The 18,015-nt window shown below is 42.5% G+C and overlaps 2 protein-coding genes across 2 annotated transcripts; both read right to left on the bottom strand.

The window, feature by feature from the left end:
* Positions 1–1,296: 1,296 nt before the first annotated feature.
* Positions 1,297–5,035, bottom strand: LOC110320691 (fatty acid-binding protein 9). The gene is made up of 4 exons (XM_021196817.1): positions 4,844–5,035; positions 2,358–2,530; positions 1,641–1,742; positions 1,297–1,475 (listed from the first exon to the last, which is right to left on the bottom strand). Exons 1-4 carry the CDS (start codon positions 4,914–4,916, stop codon positions 1,425–1,427), a joined length of 399 nt encoding a protein of 132 aa, XP_021052476.1. The 5' UTR covers positions 4,917–5,035; the 3' UTR covers positions 1,297–1,424.
* An 8,237-nt stretch (positions 5,036–13,272) lies between these two features.
* LOC110320505 (fatty acid-binding protein, adipocyte) lies at positions 13,273–17,722 on the bottom strand. Its single transcript, XM_021196560.2, has 4 exons — positions 17,548–17,722; positions 15,133–15,305; positions 14,435–14,536; positions 13,273–13,505 (listed from the first exon to the last, which is right to left on the bottom strand). Exons 1-4 carry the CDS (start codon positions 17,618–17,620, stop codon positions 13,455–13,457), a joined length of 399 nt encoding a protein of 132 aa, XP_021052219.1. The 5' UTR covers positions 17,621–17,722; the 3' UTR covers positions 13,273–13,454.
* Positions 17,723–18,015: the final 293 nt, after the last annotated feature.

The following is an 18,015-nucleotide window of genomic DNA, read 5'->3' on the forward strand; positions in this document are numbered from 1 at the left end:
GGCAGCTTTCCTGACTGTTGGGGTCAGCTATAACATACTCATGACCAGGCCTGGCTCACACATGCCCCTGCCACCAGGAACAACAGTGTCTGTGTGGGGCACAGGATCTTCTCTCCGAGCGCTGCTGCAGGTAGGAGGTGGGATCGGGTCTCCACAGTTATGTCCTCGTGTAATTACTGCATTTTTGGTACAAATTCATAAAAATTAAAACCTGTTAAGGATGTTGAAAATGGCTGAGCAGTGATTTATTAAATACTGTTGTGTAACAAAAAGAAGGTGATGAACTATTCCTGAGTGGTAGTGCTAACAGTAGTATTAGTGTGATTGTTGTCTGGATAATTAATACTTTCCTGTAAACTTCAACATGTCTCTCAGTGTAATAGTTTACTTCTGTTATTCTGGGTAAAATTTTCGAAGTAAAACGTGTTTTCCTGTATGGGTTATAAAACCTACTCTCATTTGTACTTCAAACTCTCCTGAAGAATAAGTAAGCGATTTCCCCTCATTCCCGAGTGAATATTGTTATTTTTCTTCTGTACACAGTTCAAGAGAACAAGGAAATTCATTTATTATGCATATGTACCTGCACATATTTAGTGTATTCATGTGTGCCACATGTGTACACTAAAAGGGTGTCATCAGAGGCATGAGCCACTCCTCCTGGGTGCTGGGAACTGAACCCGAGCCCTTGGCAAGAAAATCAAGTACTTTTTCTTTTTCTTTTCCTTCTTTCTCTACATTTTGCTTGGATCTTCCTACCCTCACCCCTACCTACCTTGGTTAACCTAACAAGCCCAGAGGTTTGTCTTCTGAGTGGCTGTAGATCTTGTTGTGTTAACAGAAACTTCTTGTCTTACTAACTCTGCAGACCACTCCTGTAGTGATCTGAATATGAAATGCCCCCTATAGAGTCACGTGTTTGAACACTTGGTTTCCTGAAAGTGATGCAACCTGGGAACATTAGGGTAGTGTTACGAGGGGGAGGGGAGTCTTTCTGGAGGAAGCATATGACTAGAGCAGATTTTGAGGTTTCATAGTCTAGCTCCACTTCCTGACCTGGCCATGAGCCTTCCTGTGTGGGGATTAAATGGGATCTCTGGTTCCTGACTACCAGGCCGGCTCCACACTTCTGCTACCATGACTTTCCCATCCTGACAAAGAACAGTGTTTCCGCTCTGGAACTGCGAGCTAAGAGAAGCCCTTCCCACTACAGTGGCTTTCTGTCAGAGTATTCTACAAACAGCAGAAAAGTCGTGAAGAGCATAGCCTTCATTATCAAACAGCGGGAAAACAATGTTTCAATTCCTGCTTTTATTGAGCAAAACTTATGCTGGTGATGTTTTAAATCACTGTCCCTGGGGCTGGCTTTCTTCAGTGGCAAGTTCTTTGTGGTGGCCAAGTTCTTGCTGGTGTTAACCCTTCTGCTACACCCTTTCGTAGATCCTAGTGCTGACGACATTGTTCATGGTGCACTCCTAAAGGTAGAGAGATTTGTTAGGCGTGACTGATGACAGGCCAAGCCTGCCCTCTTGTTTTTCTGCAGAACGAGCCTCAGTTCAGGCCGCAGAGACAAATGAGTAGCTTGGTGGGTAGTCATTCAAAACCAGTTAGGTAAAACTGCAATCCCAGGGGACACTCACCACTACCATTTTTCCATCCACAATTTTTCTTTTAATTGTTGTCTGTTTGCCAAGCCATTTTTGGACCTGGATCATTGACCCACCTTCAAAGGTTATAAGGCTCTGTAAATGCAGAGACGGTGGTTAGCAGGAGTGATTCAATACTTTGCACCTATTACCACACTAAACGTCTACCTTTTAACTTCAAGTCTGAAATTCAATTTTTCCCACTGGTCAACTCAATTCCTGTTATGTTTTAATGCAGTCAATCTAGAAGTCCCAGACAATAACTAGATTCATGTTCTCATAGACAAGAATTTGTAAGTTATTTAATCTTAATAATTGTTCTAGTCTGTGTGATCTTCCATACACTAACAAAGTCAGTCGGGGGAAGGTGAGAAAGGAATGCCATTTGCTAGGTTTGGGTTTGCATCTCTAACCCTGGTACTCGAAGATCAGAAGCAGGAGAATCCTAAGTTGCAGGCTAGCCTAGGCTACATGGCAAGGCCTTGTCTCAAACAGCAGCAACGGAGAGGCAAGTAAGAAGGGTTAGCTCCATTGAGCTGAGTAATTAGCAAAAGATTGACTTTATGTATGCACAGATTTCAAACAAGCCCAATCAGACTTAGTAATGAATTAACTGAATTAAACTGAACCAGTAAAATACATTGAATGAACTATAACTAGCCACCTATTTTCCTCATTGGTTGAACACAAAAAGAGTTAGCTCCCACCAACCTTCACTTTCCGGTTGTCTGCAGTGGTCTCTTCAAATTCTTCCCCCAACCTGAAGGAGATCTCCGTGTTCCTGCTTGCACTTCCTGCTTGGATGTCCATCCTTTCCCCATTGAAACTAATACTAACGCTTGGCTTTATTAAACATGCAACTTTCCGGGGCTCACATTCCACTCCTGGGGGACAGAGAAAACAATATACCCGATTCACACGTTTAGGAGGATATGTCAAGCACCATTGAGAACACCAGCTCGTAAAGAATGCTCCTCTCCCACTGAAATCTGGACTGACATACAGCCTTGCTTATTTGCAGATAGGTTCTCACTATACAGCCCAAGGTGGCCTTGTGGTCAGGTCCTCTTGACTCTGCTCTGACTTGCAGACGTGAGCTACCCTGTCGAGGCACAATGACTTCTTTGATGTTTTATGTAATCTCTAGAAAAGTCAAGGTGAAACTAGGAATTTTGATATCTTGAAAAGCTAAATTCACTTTCTCAAACTTTTGTGCTTAATGTGAAGTGTGGATTTGCAGGACAGCTTTCAAAGGAGCAAACGCTTGCATTTAGCCTTGTGGAACCTTGCAAAGACAGTACGGGGAGCCCTCCACTCAACGGTGTTCAGGCTGGGGACTTTCCACTGTCAATGTGACCATTCACAGTAGGTAGACAGACACTGACTCTGCTCTCTGAATACATCCTGAAGTCTACTGCCCATTCCATCTGTGGATGCAGCACACTTCCCTATGGGAAAATAGCTCTGTGGATTTCAAGGAAGAGTGGAAAGGTCAGAATCTGGGCTCCAACCCTGACACTTGACAACTTTGCTCCCTTTGAGCTTCCTCCAAAGTAAAGTATGGATGATTTGAGCCCTCCTCCCCCTTGCTTTGGAAGACAACACCAAAGGCTTAGAAGGGCCCCAGAGCAGAGTAAGATTTCAGTCGCTCTTCCTCCTTGCTCCAGACTTAGCGCAGCTCCTAGTCAATACAATGCCATTCTGGCCATAAGACTAAGCTCCATCTCCTCTCTCTCTCTCTCTCTCTCTCTCTCTCTCTCTCTCTCTCTCTCTCTCTCTCTCCCTCCCTCCCTCCCTCCCTCCCTCCCTTCCTCCTCTCTCCCCCTATATACATATGTGTGTGTGTATATATAGACATAGAAATATAAATACATAGGCAGATGAAGACATAGTATATAACAGACATAATATATTAGATATGTAATGTACTATATATTTTTCATACAGGTCCCTCTATGTAGCTAGGCTAGACTTGAGCCTGGTACCAGCTGAGACTGTAGGTGTACACTTCCACATACACTTCCAAGTTTCTTATTTGCCATCAAAGTTTTATTCAAAACATTTGTCTATAATCCCTGAAGAGATATGAATATGTCTTAAGTGCTGTCTTTGGGAGAAGAGCAAGTTTTATACTTATGATCATGTAAACTTCTTACTGGGGGTAAAGCATTGCTTCCTCACTGCTTAGAATGTGCAAATAGATTAATAATTGTAAGCAATCACTGGACAGTCTAGGCAAAATGTAAAAAAGGAAGAAATCTGCATTTCATATGGTTTATTATCAAAGAAGTTGTTAATAATTAGGAAAAATGAACTGACTGTTGATCCAGAATTCATAGAAAGGTGTAGCTGTTACAGACACTACTTGTTATAACTCATGGTTGACTACAAAGCTTGAAGTAGACATGAAGGTCCCCATTCTTTTGAGAGACAGCCAATGGTGAGACAGTTGGTCAGCAAAGAAAAATCATTCTATTTCTCCTCTCAAACAAAACAAAACAAAACAAAACAAAAACCTTCAAAACCATGTATTAAATAGTTGTCATACATGAGTGAACATTCTAGAAAATTCTAGACTAAATTGACGGCTCAATTTGTGGGTCGCAACTCCTTCAGAGGTCAAATATCAGATAACCTGCATATCAGATGCTTACATTATGATTCATGACAAATTATAGTTATGATGTAGCTTTGAGTATGTTTGGTGGCCATGACAACATGAGGAACTGTATTAAAGTGTCCCAGCGTTAGGAAGGTTGAGAACAGCTGTCCAAAATGTTATTTGTTGCCACTGTGCTTCTAAATGTATAATTAAAGTAAATCCCCTAACAAATTCAATCGATATACTAATTTTAAAGATTCATTTATACAAATTAGGAGTTGAACAAAAGCTGCTCAGTGAAATGATCTAAGGGGCAATTGGAGCAGGAGCTCTGCATGACGACCTTCCACCAGGGCCTGGGCTAGCGCACGTGGACTATAAACTAACGGTGAGCCTAGCTCAAAAATTTTAATGTTATTAGTTATTATAATTTAAAATATATTAATAATAAGCAGACATAAACTTTGTCTCAGATGAGTATAGCCCAAGGTAACAAAGAGAAAAATCATTTAAAAATTCATCGTGAAGTACAAAGCCAGCCACAACACAAAACCGCTTGCCACCAATTCCCGACTCCCGTAATGGCGTCTCTCACCCAGTTCTCTCACGTAATTCTCAAAGTTTTCGCTGGAGATCAGTTTCCAGGTGCCTAAGAAGGGCTCAATCATCGTGCACAGCTTTCTGGGCAGACCAGGCACTCACAACCGAAAACCACAAAGTGTGGGCATCACTGTGCCGCCAGCCCCTTCTTTTAAAGAACACCTTTGTCACGTGGCATTCCTGAAGCAACCAATGGGCTGCCAGGAATCTGAGATTCCAGGCACCGGCGGTTGACTCATTTTATAGACCACCAACAGAAACTAACCTGCAAAGCTTAATGCAGGGAGCATCTCTAAGCTTCTAGCAACGGGATTTATACCCAGGAGTCACCTGATAAATCTTATTTGCCAAATGAAGGCAACTGCCAATGAAGCCCAGACTTGGGACACTAAATGCTGACCAACCCTAAGGGGACATCTGACAAATGTCTAACGAACACCAAAATCGGAGGTTTTCCCACCTCAAATAGGGACATCCTTGCTTGGTCTGACTCAGCTGTTTCATTTTCTGTTTGTGCAAATCATGGTGTGAAAACTTCCCCTTAATTAGAAGATTGTTGTCCCTTCCCTTGCTTCCAGGGTTGATGTACTCATATTGTTAATGCAATTTAAAATGTCTACAGTTGCTTGGAGTGAGGCTTAGTGTGTTATTAACTATCATTTTTGTCAATCAAGGATAGGTGGGGACTGGGAAGAAAGGTGGCAATTATTACGAGTAGAGCTTTGTGATGTGAGCCTTAAAAAGGATACAATGAAGTCAGTGCCTAGAAAACTCACCTTTTGTTTACAAAGTAAACTTCTCTCTCTCTCTCTCTCTCTCTCTCTCTCTCTCTCTCTCCTCTCTCTCCCCCCCTCCTGCCCCTCCCTGCCATGTAGTCCTGGCTCCCCTCAAATTAGCAATCCTCCTGCCTCAGCCTCCCAAGTGCTAGGATTACAGATGTGCTACACCATGGCTGGTTTTCAAAATCATTTTTGTATTAAAAGATGCAATTTAAGACGTTGCGGGTAAATTTTTGTCAAGTTTTAGGCCAGGGAAGGAGTGATACCTCACAGGGACAATCTAAAAAGGAAAGGAGGACACCAGGAAGTTAAAGTTCGCTGTAACTCCTTGCTTCACGCTCTGCACTCCAAGCAAGTGAAGTGGGTTCACAGGTGCCAAGTTTCTACAATACATTAATTGAATGGATTGATGTTGCTGTCCACAATTCCCAGCACAGGGGAATGCCAAGGCCAAGAAGTGGGAGTTGGGGGTTAGGGGAGCAGGGGCAGGGGGAAGGTATAGGGAACTTTTGGGATAGCATTTGAAATGTAAATAAAGAAAATATCTAATAAAAAAAGAGCTGGAAATTTAGATGGTCAAGAACAAAAAAAATTGAGTATTAATTTTTTCATCTCTTCTATGCCAAATCACCCCTTGACCCTGAGAAATCTCTCTTCATCCTTGTGTATGAAGCCATCTCTTTACATATAAAACAAACAAGACATTGCTATCTGAGCACCAGAGAGATATGATAGTTTATGCAGGACAAAGAATTGCTTTTGAAGAAAAGGTATTTTAGAAGAAGTGGGATGTGTTATATTTTTGTGAATTGAAAATATATTCTACTATCTGGGAAGGCCAAATAGGACAAGCAAAACCTCAGGAAAGATCATGCTAATAAGTGCCTTAAAGGTCAAAGACAAAATCAGATTCAAATACAGAGCGAGTCGCACGAGCCCGCCTTCCAGCAGGAGTCTGCTCTGCCGCTTGCATCTGTGTTCTCCAATTAGAAGGTAAAAACCATCTATCTGTGCATGATGGCCAGTGGGGTAGTGGGACAAAAACCAACCCTGGGCAGCTGGTTTTGTTTTGTTTTTTTTTTTTTTTTTACTCTCCTTATATTGATGAATACTCCCTTTTAGAACTCAGTTGGTGTTTGTGGCAAAAAGGACAGGTCACATTTCTAGCTTCTGTAAGATTTCCCCAGTTCTGGGAGGGAGTCAGAGGGAGAAATGGCCTGGAGTCTCCTCTACACACTAAGGCTTCTCCTGTGATATTACACAGTGGTATCCATTGTGATGTAAATTAAAATTTGGAGCCAGAACCAAATTTGTAACCTCTGTTACACAAGGTCACAGTGACATTGTTACTTAACAGTCTTGTGCCTAAGATTTTTTTGCTTGATGATTAAGCTTTTTACTGTTGACACAACTTTGTAAATAACCTCATTAAATGGTTTATGTGGCTCTGGCCAATTACTTGTATTACAAGCAGCCAGTTTCATGCTCACAATATAACCACCTTCACAGACCCAACTCTAGTATGTGATAATCTGGTTCAGAGCTTTTACCACCTATGATAGCACACTTAGACCTTAGAAAGAATTGTATTAGAGAACATAGCCTATAGAATTGCATTTCTATCAGATATCTGAGAGCAATTGTAAAAGTGAATCAAAAGACAATACTTCAGAATCATTTCTATTCCTAAGACAGCACCTGCTGCCGAGCAGTGATGGCACATGCCTTTAATCCCAGCACTTGGGAGGCAGAAGCAAGTGGATTTCTGAGTTTGAGGCCAGCATGGTCTACAGAGTGAGTTCCAGGACACCCAGGGCTATACAGAGAAACCCTGTTGCAAAAAAAAAAAAAAAAAAAAAAAGACAGCACCTGCCTGCAAACGATGCTATAGATATTAGACAACACACATATAAATGAGTAGCAAAAGAAATGGGGGGGGGGGGACTAAAGACAGTTTTAGGACATGGTGCTTCTCTGGTACTGGAATAAGCCTTTTCTGGCTCTCCCTGGATGGAGCGTTGATACCACAGGACCACAATACCTAACGAAACACAGCTTAAGCAAGAGTGGTTTCCTTTGGCTCTCAATCTCAAAGGTTTCAGTCCCTGATGGAGAGAAAAGCACAGTATAGCTCACAGTAGTGGGAGGCTGTAGGCAGTGGCTCAGCACATCTTAGTAGACAAGGAAGAAATAAAAAGCAGGAACTTGAAGCCAGGTTAATGGCCTTCACGGACCCGTCCCTAGTTGCCTGTGTCTGCAAGCCGGGATGCACTTTCTGAAATTACACAGCCTCTCAAGCGTCCGAGTAATGCTTGAGTGCTTGAGAACATTACGATACATGAGCTTGTAGAGGATATTTCAGAGTCAAACCAGAACTGTTGTACTTGCCTTCCAAAAGCTCATGGCCGTCTCATAATGTGAAACATTTAAATCAGCTTCAACAAAGCTTTGATATGGTTCAGGATTCTGAAATCTAAATTCTCTACTGAGATTGAAGATGATGTTTTAGCTATAAACTACTACCTACTTCCAGTATACAATAGTATAAAGTAAGCATTGCCATTCCAAAGGGAAGATGTACAAAACAGACAAAAAAAAAAAAAAAAAAAAAAAAAAAAGATTGAACCAAAACAAGGTCCTGTCGTTCTATGTCCAGCATCTAGGGCTTTGTGATATGAAGTCCAACAGACTTAAGGCAGCCCTATGCTCATAGCCCTGCTACATGTGGCACACATAGCCTGTTTTAGAGACTGTCTTCTCTCTGGCCAGAAAGTCTCATCAGCAGGTACTCCACATTCCTGATATTCCAAAACAGTACGTTCTCCATTGGTTACTGCTTGCATGATTTTTACCCTTTCAAGGACTCTCTCTCTCTCTCTCTCTCTCTCTCTCTCTCTCTCTCTCTCTCACACACACACACACACACACACACACANGAGAGAGAGAGAGAGAGAGAGAGAGAGAGAGAGAGAGAGATCATATATTATTACATATTTTTATGCAGGCTTATTTTGCTTAGCCTATCCTTAAAATCCATCCATTATTTTTAGCCTGTCAGAATGTCCTTCCTTTTTTAAATAGGGAGGGGGAAGCAACATTTTTTTTTAAATAGGAAGGAATATAGAAAGGGTCAACTAGCACTGAAGGTCATTTGTAAAGCCATACAGAAACCTACTACTGTAGAAGCTTCCGACATACACACACATAGAAAAGGAATCGAAATTAAGTCTCCAAATAAGAGGGAAGCTGATTCTTCAACTAGATATCTTACACTACCAAGTAAAAGCTCAGGTTCCAGAAACAAGTTACATCTCGTTAGGCCAAAAGGACCCCACTGAAGAGTCCAAGCATCACAGGATATTAGTTGTACCGCGCAACCTCCTGGTAAGACTTCATTGCTGAAAAGAACACTTGTTTATGTCATTGAAATGGAGAGGTTGACCTGGTACCTAACTTAAAGCTTCACCCCTCTTGGCTGGCATGCATGACTCTGGAAGGTACTTTTATTGTGTGTACATGCTGTGGGTGCATGGTCATGCTGTGTGGCTGTGGGTATATGTCGCTCTTTCCTTGACTTGCTGATGGACATTTGACTTTTAGCTATTGTTAACGACATTTTACGAATGTTATTGATGCCTTTGTCATCCTGCTTCGGCTCTGCTGACCCACACAGTAATTCTGTTTTATATTTTTGAGGAGTTGTGTCATGTCTGGTGGCAGGTGTGTCATTATGCATTCTCGTCAACCACTCACAGATTTCCAGTTCATCTTTTGAACAGACTTTTTCCATTTCTTTTCATGTCCTGAGATTTTTATTGTTGTTGATGTTGGAAATTGGGTGTTTACGTTTAGTATTATCAGACTGCAGCAAGGTCTTAGAAACTGCTTTTCCTGAAAAGCAAGGACTCTTTCCTTGTGTCCTACAAACACCACAGATGCTCGGAGTCATTCACTGTACCTGGCACTTGATATTTTTGCCTTCGTTACTTACCCTCTTTACCTTGGGTCGGACTCCTATTCAACTCTCTATATAGAACTATTAAAATATTAATGTGTTTCTGGCAAGATTGTCAGTGATGGTCAGCTGTCAGTTTTCATGTCTAGCTCCAAGTCCCCTGGTATAGTGTCTAGAGGTGTCCTATCACTGACACAAGCTTAAAGTAACCTCGGGTTCCAAGAACAGCTTTGCTTCTCAGCCAGATCACTCTAGGAAGACATCACCCTAATTAGGATCATTTGGAAAAAGAAAGTAAAGCTGCCTCCTAAACAGACCCAGTCATAGGGATTGTCACACTGTCCCTTAACTGGTAAGGACTTGACTGAAGTCAGCTTGCAAGCCCAGGCCTGAGATCACTTTCAGTCAGTGAGCACCTTGACCAAGAAGGCTTTGTTATGTTTAATACTTGCTCTGCCTCAACTTTTCCTCAGTTTACAGCCTCGGCTCAGATCCATACACCTGAAAATGGGCTGTGATGCTCAATACCCCCCTGCCTTTACCAATGTGGCCATATTGATCACACTGCTTTCCTGCCTTTTCAAATTAGTTTTCCATCTGATTTCTGGCTTGTGTGGCAGCCCCAATGTTGAGATCTGGCCCAGAATCAAGCCTTTGCTCTAGTGCTCTGATACCAATACCATGGATTTTCTTCAGCCTAAGAAGAAGGGGCCTGCAATGGTGGTGGTGGTGGTAGTGTGTGTATAACAATGGCTGCTGGACTCTGTGAATAAGCTCTGTATCCTCCACTGCAGGCTTCAATCAAGACACATTTCTCGAGCCTGAGAGACATCTTAGTGGGTAAAGGAACTTGCTCCCACGCATGATGGCTTGAGTTCGATCCCTGGGAGGCACATGGTCAAGAATTAGTGAGAATTGACTCTTACAAGTTGTCCTCTGAGTTCCACACACATACTGTGTCATATGTACCTGTGTGAATATTCACACACACACACACACACACACACACACACACACACACACACACACACACACACACTAATACAAAAGTCCATAGTATTTTTAGAACAGGATACTATGGCCTATCCTAGCTGTTTCAGGACATGTACAAACTGCTCCAGAGATCCGTGCCCACTGGACTCCCCCATGGGAAGTAGGCCTGGTCTACTCCTCTGGTCCTCCCATGTAACAGATGCTCAGAAGATGAATAACCATAGACTGTAAGGAGAACACGTAAGCAGTGATGTCCACACTGGTATACAGTTAGTGCCCTATTGACATGCATCAGTTATTAACTAATTACTGCTGTGGTAAGAACCGACCAATACTGACCTCGGCTCATGATAGCATGCACTTTCTACTGTCCTCTTCAACACTGAAGGAATTTATCAGTGCCTGCATTTTAAAACAGTTATATTGGAGACATTCTTCCATGGTTATTGTTGTCTGCATGGGGAGGCCAATTTCTGGGGCCCCTCCTTAGCTATCTTCCCAGCGTCCACTTGAACGCTGTTTCTTAGAGTTTTGTCACCACTGATGGCCTCCAGACCTGCATTCTGCCAGGATAACTGCTAAACTTCATAATCCTACAGACATGTTCTGCTTTGTCTTAGTGATCTGAACTCTGAGCCTCCATTTTCTCATCTTGACAGAGATGGCTCCTCCCATCAGGTCACTCTGGTGATCAGCAGTACACATCCTGCAATACACAGTGCCTGACACCATAGTTTGTGCTTAACAATCACTGGTTTGCCATGCCTTGCTCTAAGCAAACCTACACAGCTCTAGCGAACACAAATAGTGGGTCTCACTATTTTTGTGATTAAAAAACAAAAACAAAAACAAAAACAAAAAACAAAAAACATTCTTGTGACCAGGAACCTTCCGTGTTAGTCCCTTATATGTTACCTCTAAACCATGGTGTTACATATACGATAATTGTACAGAAAATAAGCTGTAGAAGTATGCTCCAGAGAAGATGTCACAAAGATAATGCTTGCAGCATGCATTTAATACATCTTGTGTTTTACTACCATGTATTAATTACACATATTGGTTGAGGTCAGTGTGAGTTATTGTGATACTTGAACTATTCATACAGTGAGCTCTGACCCAATCCACATTTTCTACTCACCCTGAACTATCCCGTACCCAGGTGGGACATGTGATACTTATTTTTCTGTGCCTGGCTTATATCACTCAGCGTGTCTCTGCATTATAGATCTCTCTGTACTCTACACTCCAAAGGATTTTTGCTTTATTACAAAATATAAATCTCATGAATTAGGAATTTTACTTTATGCACGCAAAACCTCTTTGTAGAGGTGTTCATGCCTCCCACAAGAGGCATGCAATACACACAAGTACATACACACACATACACACGTCTACACACATACACACGTCTACACACATATACACGTCTACACACAAATACACGTCTACATACATACACTGCCTGGGAAACCTGACTGGTGTGTGTGTATGTGTGTTTCAAACCTATTTTATATTTGTATGAACACAAGTTTTAAACTTCACTGTTACTCTCTGTGTATGTGGGTATACATTTCAAACTTCACTATCATCATGCCCGTGCATGTGCACAAGTGTTTTTGATATAGGGCCTCGGGGAGGTTTTAATTTGAGTAAAAAGTACTGCTGATAATAATCACAAATGTTTAGAAACTACTGAATAACGGTGCATGTTTATTCATGAACAAAGCTGTCACATGTGCCTAGTGTGAACATTGTGCTTGCCATGATGTTTACATGGCTTCTAGGAGCAGCACACTGCTATGGTTTGGATGCAGTGTGTTTCCTGAAGGCTCAAGCCCTGGAAGCCTGACCCCAGCATAGTACGAAAGGGGCTGGAGCACTAATGGATGGGACTTGCTGACGGGTCCCTCGGGCAGTGTGGCTCAGTGGGATGGGCTTGCAGGCGAGATTCTTCTCAGATGAGACTAGAGGATCCATTAGGTCTCTCAAGAATACGTTGTTACAGATGACAAGAATGCTCCTCTCTGCCCCTCTCTCTTATCATTTTCCTGATTATACCACTTACTATGAGCTCTCTGGGGCTGCAATCTCTTGAGCATTCATTCAGCCTCCAAAACTGATAGCCAAGCAAATTTATTTTTTTATTAATCAACAGCCTCAGGGTTTTTGTTAGTCTAAAACTAGACTAAAAAATTCAGACACACTGAGCATTATAGTACCTACCTATAACCCTAGCAGCACAAGAGGCTGAGGCAGAAGAATTGTAAGTCAAGACCAGCCTGGACTACCTAGTAAGAAACACGCACGCACACACACACACACACACACACACACACACACACGCACGCACGCACGCATGCACACAATGGAGACTGGAGCTCTTTTCTACAGCAGTGTATACACTGCTGAATTACAATGATCCGGACAGGGCAGAAACAAAGCTGTGTGCTTTAATCACATGGAGATGGATAATTTCACTGTGTCTAGAATTACCCGAGGTCTTGTATGCTACAGCAGAGCTTAGTATGCAGTCTTGGTAAGTCCATGGACATTGGCTTTTTTTATCATGCATTATTAAGAAAGATCGTATTATTTGTACCAGAACCAAAATAAAAGTAATGTAATGTAAAGTTCTGTTGTCTTCACAATTACAAGTGCAAAAATAGACACACAATAAAAATATCATTACACAACTTTCTAAGTCTAAAAAGGTTTTATTTAACCAACATAATCATATCCAATAAAATCCATCTTCAGAAAAAATTAATTGCTTGCTTATTAGTGGAAAATCGTATCTTTAAAAAAAAAACAACAATAAATCCAACTGACTATTGTAGTGTTTGATGCAAATTTCCATCCTTGCCTCTTCGCTTGGCTCATGCCCTTTCATAAACTCTTGTGGAAGTCACGCCTTTCATGACACATTCCTAGACACAGGCACAAAATTGACATGGTCAATCAGAGGTAACAGCATGGATTTAGCTTTTTGCTTCTCGGTTTTGGAAATGAAATGATATTCAACAACAACAACAACAACACCAAAACAACAACAACACCAAACCCCACCATGTGTTCTGGAATCTTATATTATATTGCACATACATCTCCAAGTATAATAGTTTAGGGTGGTACAAAGAACAGGAAGATTCAGGTCCTCCTCTCAGGGAGCTGGAAAATCTGCACGGTAAGTGAGTGAGACAAAATACACAACACAGTCCCGTGAGGATGCTGCACTAGGCAGCCTGTGATGCCAGAGAGGAGGCAGGGATTCCAGGGGAAACTGTGTGTGGGTGGAGCCTGATTGCATGAGGGGGTGGAGCCTGACTGCATGGGAGGGTGGGGCCTGACTGCATGGGAGGGTGGAGCCTGATTGTATGGGAGGATGGAGCCTGACTGCATGAGGGGGTGGAGCCTGACTGCATGAGGGGTGGAGCCTGACTGCATGGGGGGGTGGAGCCTGACTTCATGGGAGGGTGGAGCCTGACTGCATTGGAGGGTGGAGCCTGACTGCATGGGAGCGTGGAGCCTGATTGTATGGGAGGATGGAGCCTGACTGCATGAGGGGGTGGAGCCTGACTGCATGAGGGGTGGAGCCTGACTGCATGGGGGGTGTGGAGCCTGACTGCATGGGAGGGTGGAGCCTGACTGCATGGGAGCGTGGAGCCTGATTGTGTGGGAGGATGGAGTGCAGCTCAGAGGGGCAGAGTACTTTAGGCTAGTGAGAGAACCAGGTTTCAACTCTCAGCTCCAAATAAACAAATGGTACACATGAACCTTTTGTTCTACACAGCAGGTGCTGTTTCTAGAGTTCTGTAATGTTCCCAGGCCCAGACAGTGAGTATGCAGCGTAACTCACCACCACCAGCTTGTCACCATCTCGTTTTCTCTTTATTGTGGTCGACTTTCCATCCCACTTCTGCACCTGCACCAGGGCCCCGCCGTCTAGGGTTATGATGCTCTGTGGACACAGTGAAAAGAGACTGCAGTTTGCTCTGTCAAGACTGAAAACACGGAACCTGGGTCCAAAGGACTATTCTGAGGTTCTCAGTAATTCTACAGGACAAGAACATAATCCAGCAAGAAGGTAAAAAGAGAGACACATCTTGAAAAAATAATGTAGAATTCACGTATATGTATATCTACTTATATATTCTGAATAGAAACAGAAAATAAAATTACATTTTGAAAAAAAAGGATATACTGTGAAAGAAGTTAGATGACAACATACGTAGGTGGGCACGGTGATGTTACGGTGGGTTTTATGTTTTCAGCCTCGGTTTTATAAACTTCCCCTAATGTTTTACTGCTCTAATTTACTCCACATACAAAGCTGTATGACTCATAAAACATGCTAATCATTGTGAATATCGGGACAGCTCCGGAACAAGAGGGGATGCGTCCTCTGCGCACTGACGGAGCTGGGTTAGGATGGGGGCTCCGAGGCCATCTGTCCACCAAGGGAAGCTTTTGTCCCCTTGAGCTGCAATCGCTTCCTGCAGGCCATGGAATTAGAAGCCTGCCCCGCTCACTCTGCACCAGCCCCTTGTTCCTCACCTTCACCTTCCTGTCGTCTGCGGTGATTTCATCGAATTCCACGTCCAGTTTGAAGGAAATCTCGGTGTTTTTAAAAGTACTCTCTGACCGGATGGTGATCAAATCCCCATTTACGCTGATGATCATGTTGGGCTTGGCCATGCCTGCCACTTTCCTCGTGGCAAAGCCCACTCCTACAGGGGGAAAGAGAAGGCACGAAAAGCTAACATTTGTGTGCGTGATGAAGAAGACACCAGGGTGCTGGGCCTCCTTCGACGCTCTCAGAACCTGCCATCCATTCAGATTTACTGTTAGCATGTTCCTGGCTGCTAACTACACTCCTTCAGGAAAGTCCTTCATTTCAGCAAGAATGTATAAAGAGATTAAATCTTCATATTTCAATGTCTGTGTGTTTTATATATGTCTGTATGTCTATGCTATATTTATTATAACATGCTAATAATAAGTGTATGCATAGTATCTCTATTTTCTATTTGTGATTGAGGCAGTTTGACCATTTTATTATTTCTTAATTACTAAAAGTTATTTTTTAAAAAAATCTAAGTCAAAGACCAGGCATGACTTAGAGTTACTGTGTTAAAAGGTCATCTATTTTGAGTGAACAAAAAATCACATTTCACAACAGTTGTTGCCAAATTTAATTTTCTAGGCTTCCTTCCCATATTACTCCCTCATGAAATGAAGATATCTGATTAATTTCTGTAGAGAGAACATGCCGTTTCACATTTCATGTCATTTCAGAATGACGATAGCATTCTTAACAATAAGGAAAAGCAGACTCAGTAAGAATCTTCTGAACTCAAGAAATCAAAATTTCAGTTCTGATTTGGAAACTAACACTGCATCTCGGTCCCTTAAGCTGTCAGTTTTGTTTGTTTAGCTTCCCTGTGGAGGGTGAACAACTTAGAGCCTTAGTTGCCCTGTCTGCATGTTGCACAGAATCCTTCTGTCGCGGTGTGCTGACTCCTTCAACACAAATGCTTATGTCTTTGACAAAAGGTGATCCAAAGCTAGAGCTAAGGATGAACTGAGAGACAACCTCAGCACAAGATAGATGATGCAGAGGGTACGACTTAGTTCTCTGTCTTGAATGTCACTCTGCCACGAAGCACAGCATTCTGTATAATCAATCAGCACAGGAAAGGGACACAGCAGTGGGGAATGATTCCAGAGAGACCGTGCCGGGGACAAATAACAGCTAGCTTCACTTGTGTCTTCATTTTTATTTGACTGCAGAAGCCAAAACCTGCAACTCTGCCTTAATTACAGTTGCCAGTTCCACTCAGGAAATATCTATTGCCTTTAATCATGGGTCCCTCACAACTTAAATAGTGTCATTATAATTTAGATAGGAATGCTACCAGTACAAAATGTTTCAAGTGGTCAAGAGCTAAAAGTGTCTCAAACCCTGGTATTTCTGGCTCAGTGCATAGCAACTACCACACTGATCAGTAAATAGTCGATGGGCTAAGAGGTCAGTCATGCTGAAATTCCTGATATTCTTCTTATCTGCAAACAAGACAACAATATTGACAGACAACCAAAAGTTCCCACTGTATAACTGAGGGAAGGTTAAGCCTTTGCAGGTTTAGGGGATTCTGTCCTAATGGCGATACTCTGTAATATGGGAAGGTCAGGAGAGAAGGGCTTCGAAGCAGACGCTCCCTGAGAAAGCTCATCGCTGGTCGACGCCCCTCTATATGTATAGGCAATGTTGTTTGGCCACACAGGAGCCTGTGGGCAGTGTTGACAGGACGTAGACCGTTGTGAGCCTGTGTCATGGGAAGGGCACGTTCTATATGTGCTTTGCATGCCCCCCTTTCCTTCTGAATTACTCACAATCTATGACATTACATATCACTCTAAACCAACGAAGAAATGTTTAAGTCCTTGAAGAAAAGTATCTCGGGAAGCTAAGCTTTTGTCAACTGTAAAATAATCACAATTCAGAAAAGAAATCGCTAAAATATATTTCCCAACATGATTTTTTTTTCTGAGAGGGGCAATATCATGGCTTCAGTTTTAAGTAAAAGTTGCCCCCCATCCTTTAAAAAAAAAAACGGAAGGAATATTTTTCTTTTTAAGTTATTACAAATCTTTCATTTAAAAGGAGATGTTGAAAAACAGGTAAGGAGCCAAATGAACCGCAGAAACGCAAGCTTGGCAAAGAAGGCCACATCTTGTCATTCTACAGAGAGTAAATGATTGTCCCATAGACTCTTCCCTGAGGGTTCACCTGGAGGGAGCACGAACTCGAAGCTTTAATTGAGAAAACTTCTAGGACAGACTTTTTCTGTGGCTTCTACACCTTCCACGCAGGAAACAGCATTTCCTTCCACCACAGCTACGTCAGGGCTGCAAGGCAGCTGCAAGCCCTCTCCCCAGCCCGGGAGACCCCGACCCCCCGGCACTCACCCACTTCTTTCATGTAATCATCGAAGTTTTCACTGGAGACGAGCTTCCAGGTTCCCACAAAGGCATCACACATTTTGTAAACCTTCGAGGAGGAGTTCTCTTCCAGGTGAGAAAGGCTGCCCGGGCGGGTGCTGTGAGCCTCTGGAGTCCAGAGAGCTCACTTTTAAAGATGCCCTGGCCATGTGACTGTAGGAGTGACCAATGGGGACCAGATCATTTCCAGACCCTGTATGTTTTCCTCTGAGTCATGTTTTTAATAGAAATTTCTCAACTTTGGTCCTCCCTGGCAATGATCACTGGACTTAGAGTACAAATTATTTTTAACCATGAACAGAGTATTTTAAACGTTCCTGTTTTGACTGTTAAAAGCTAATGCATTGAACTTCCCCCCATTATTCCTTATGGATTTACCTCATTGTGGAGGAGACAATTACCTTGGACACATTTGACCTTCTTATCTTGAGTTTT

This window comes from Mus pahari, chromosome 4 (genome assembly GCF_900095145.1).
Source record: "Mus pahari chromosome 4, PAHARI_EIJ_v1.1, whole genome shotgun sequence".
Classification (NCBI taxonomy): Eukaryota; Metazoa; Chordata; class Mammalia; order Rodentia; family Muridae; genus Mus; species Mus pahari.

Excerpts from the sequence above, each read along its gene's own strand:
- LOC110320691 (XM_021196817.1), bottom strand. The coding sequence starts at position 4,916 with ATGATTGAGCCCTTCTTAGGCACCTGGAAACTGATCTCCAGCGAAAAC. Across the intron at positions 2,531-4,843 it reads GAATTACGTGAGAGAACTGG|GAGTGGAATGTGAGCCCCGG; the intron begins GTGAGAGACGCC and ends TCTGTCCCCCAG. Across the intron at positions 1,743-2,357 it reads CAGACAACCGGAAAGTGAAG|AGCCTTATAACCTTTGAAGG; the intron begins GTTGGTGGGAGC and ends CTGCATTTACAG.
- LOC110320505 (XM_021196560.2), bottom strand. The coding sequence starts at position 17,620 with ATGTGTGATGCCTTTGTGGGAACCTGGAAGCTCGTCTCCAGTGAAAAC. Across the intron at positions 15,306-17,547 it reads TGATTACATGAAAGAAGTGG|GAGTGGGCTTTGCCACGAGG; the intron begins GTGAGTGCCGGG and ends TTCCCCCTGTAG. Across the intron at positions 14,537-15,132 it reads CAGACGACAGGAAGGTGAAG|AGCATCATAACCCTAGACGG; the intron begins GTGAGGAACAAG and ends CTGTGTCCACAG.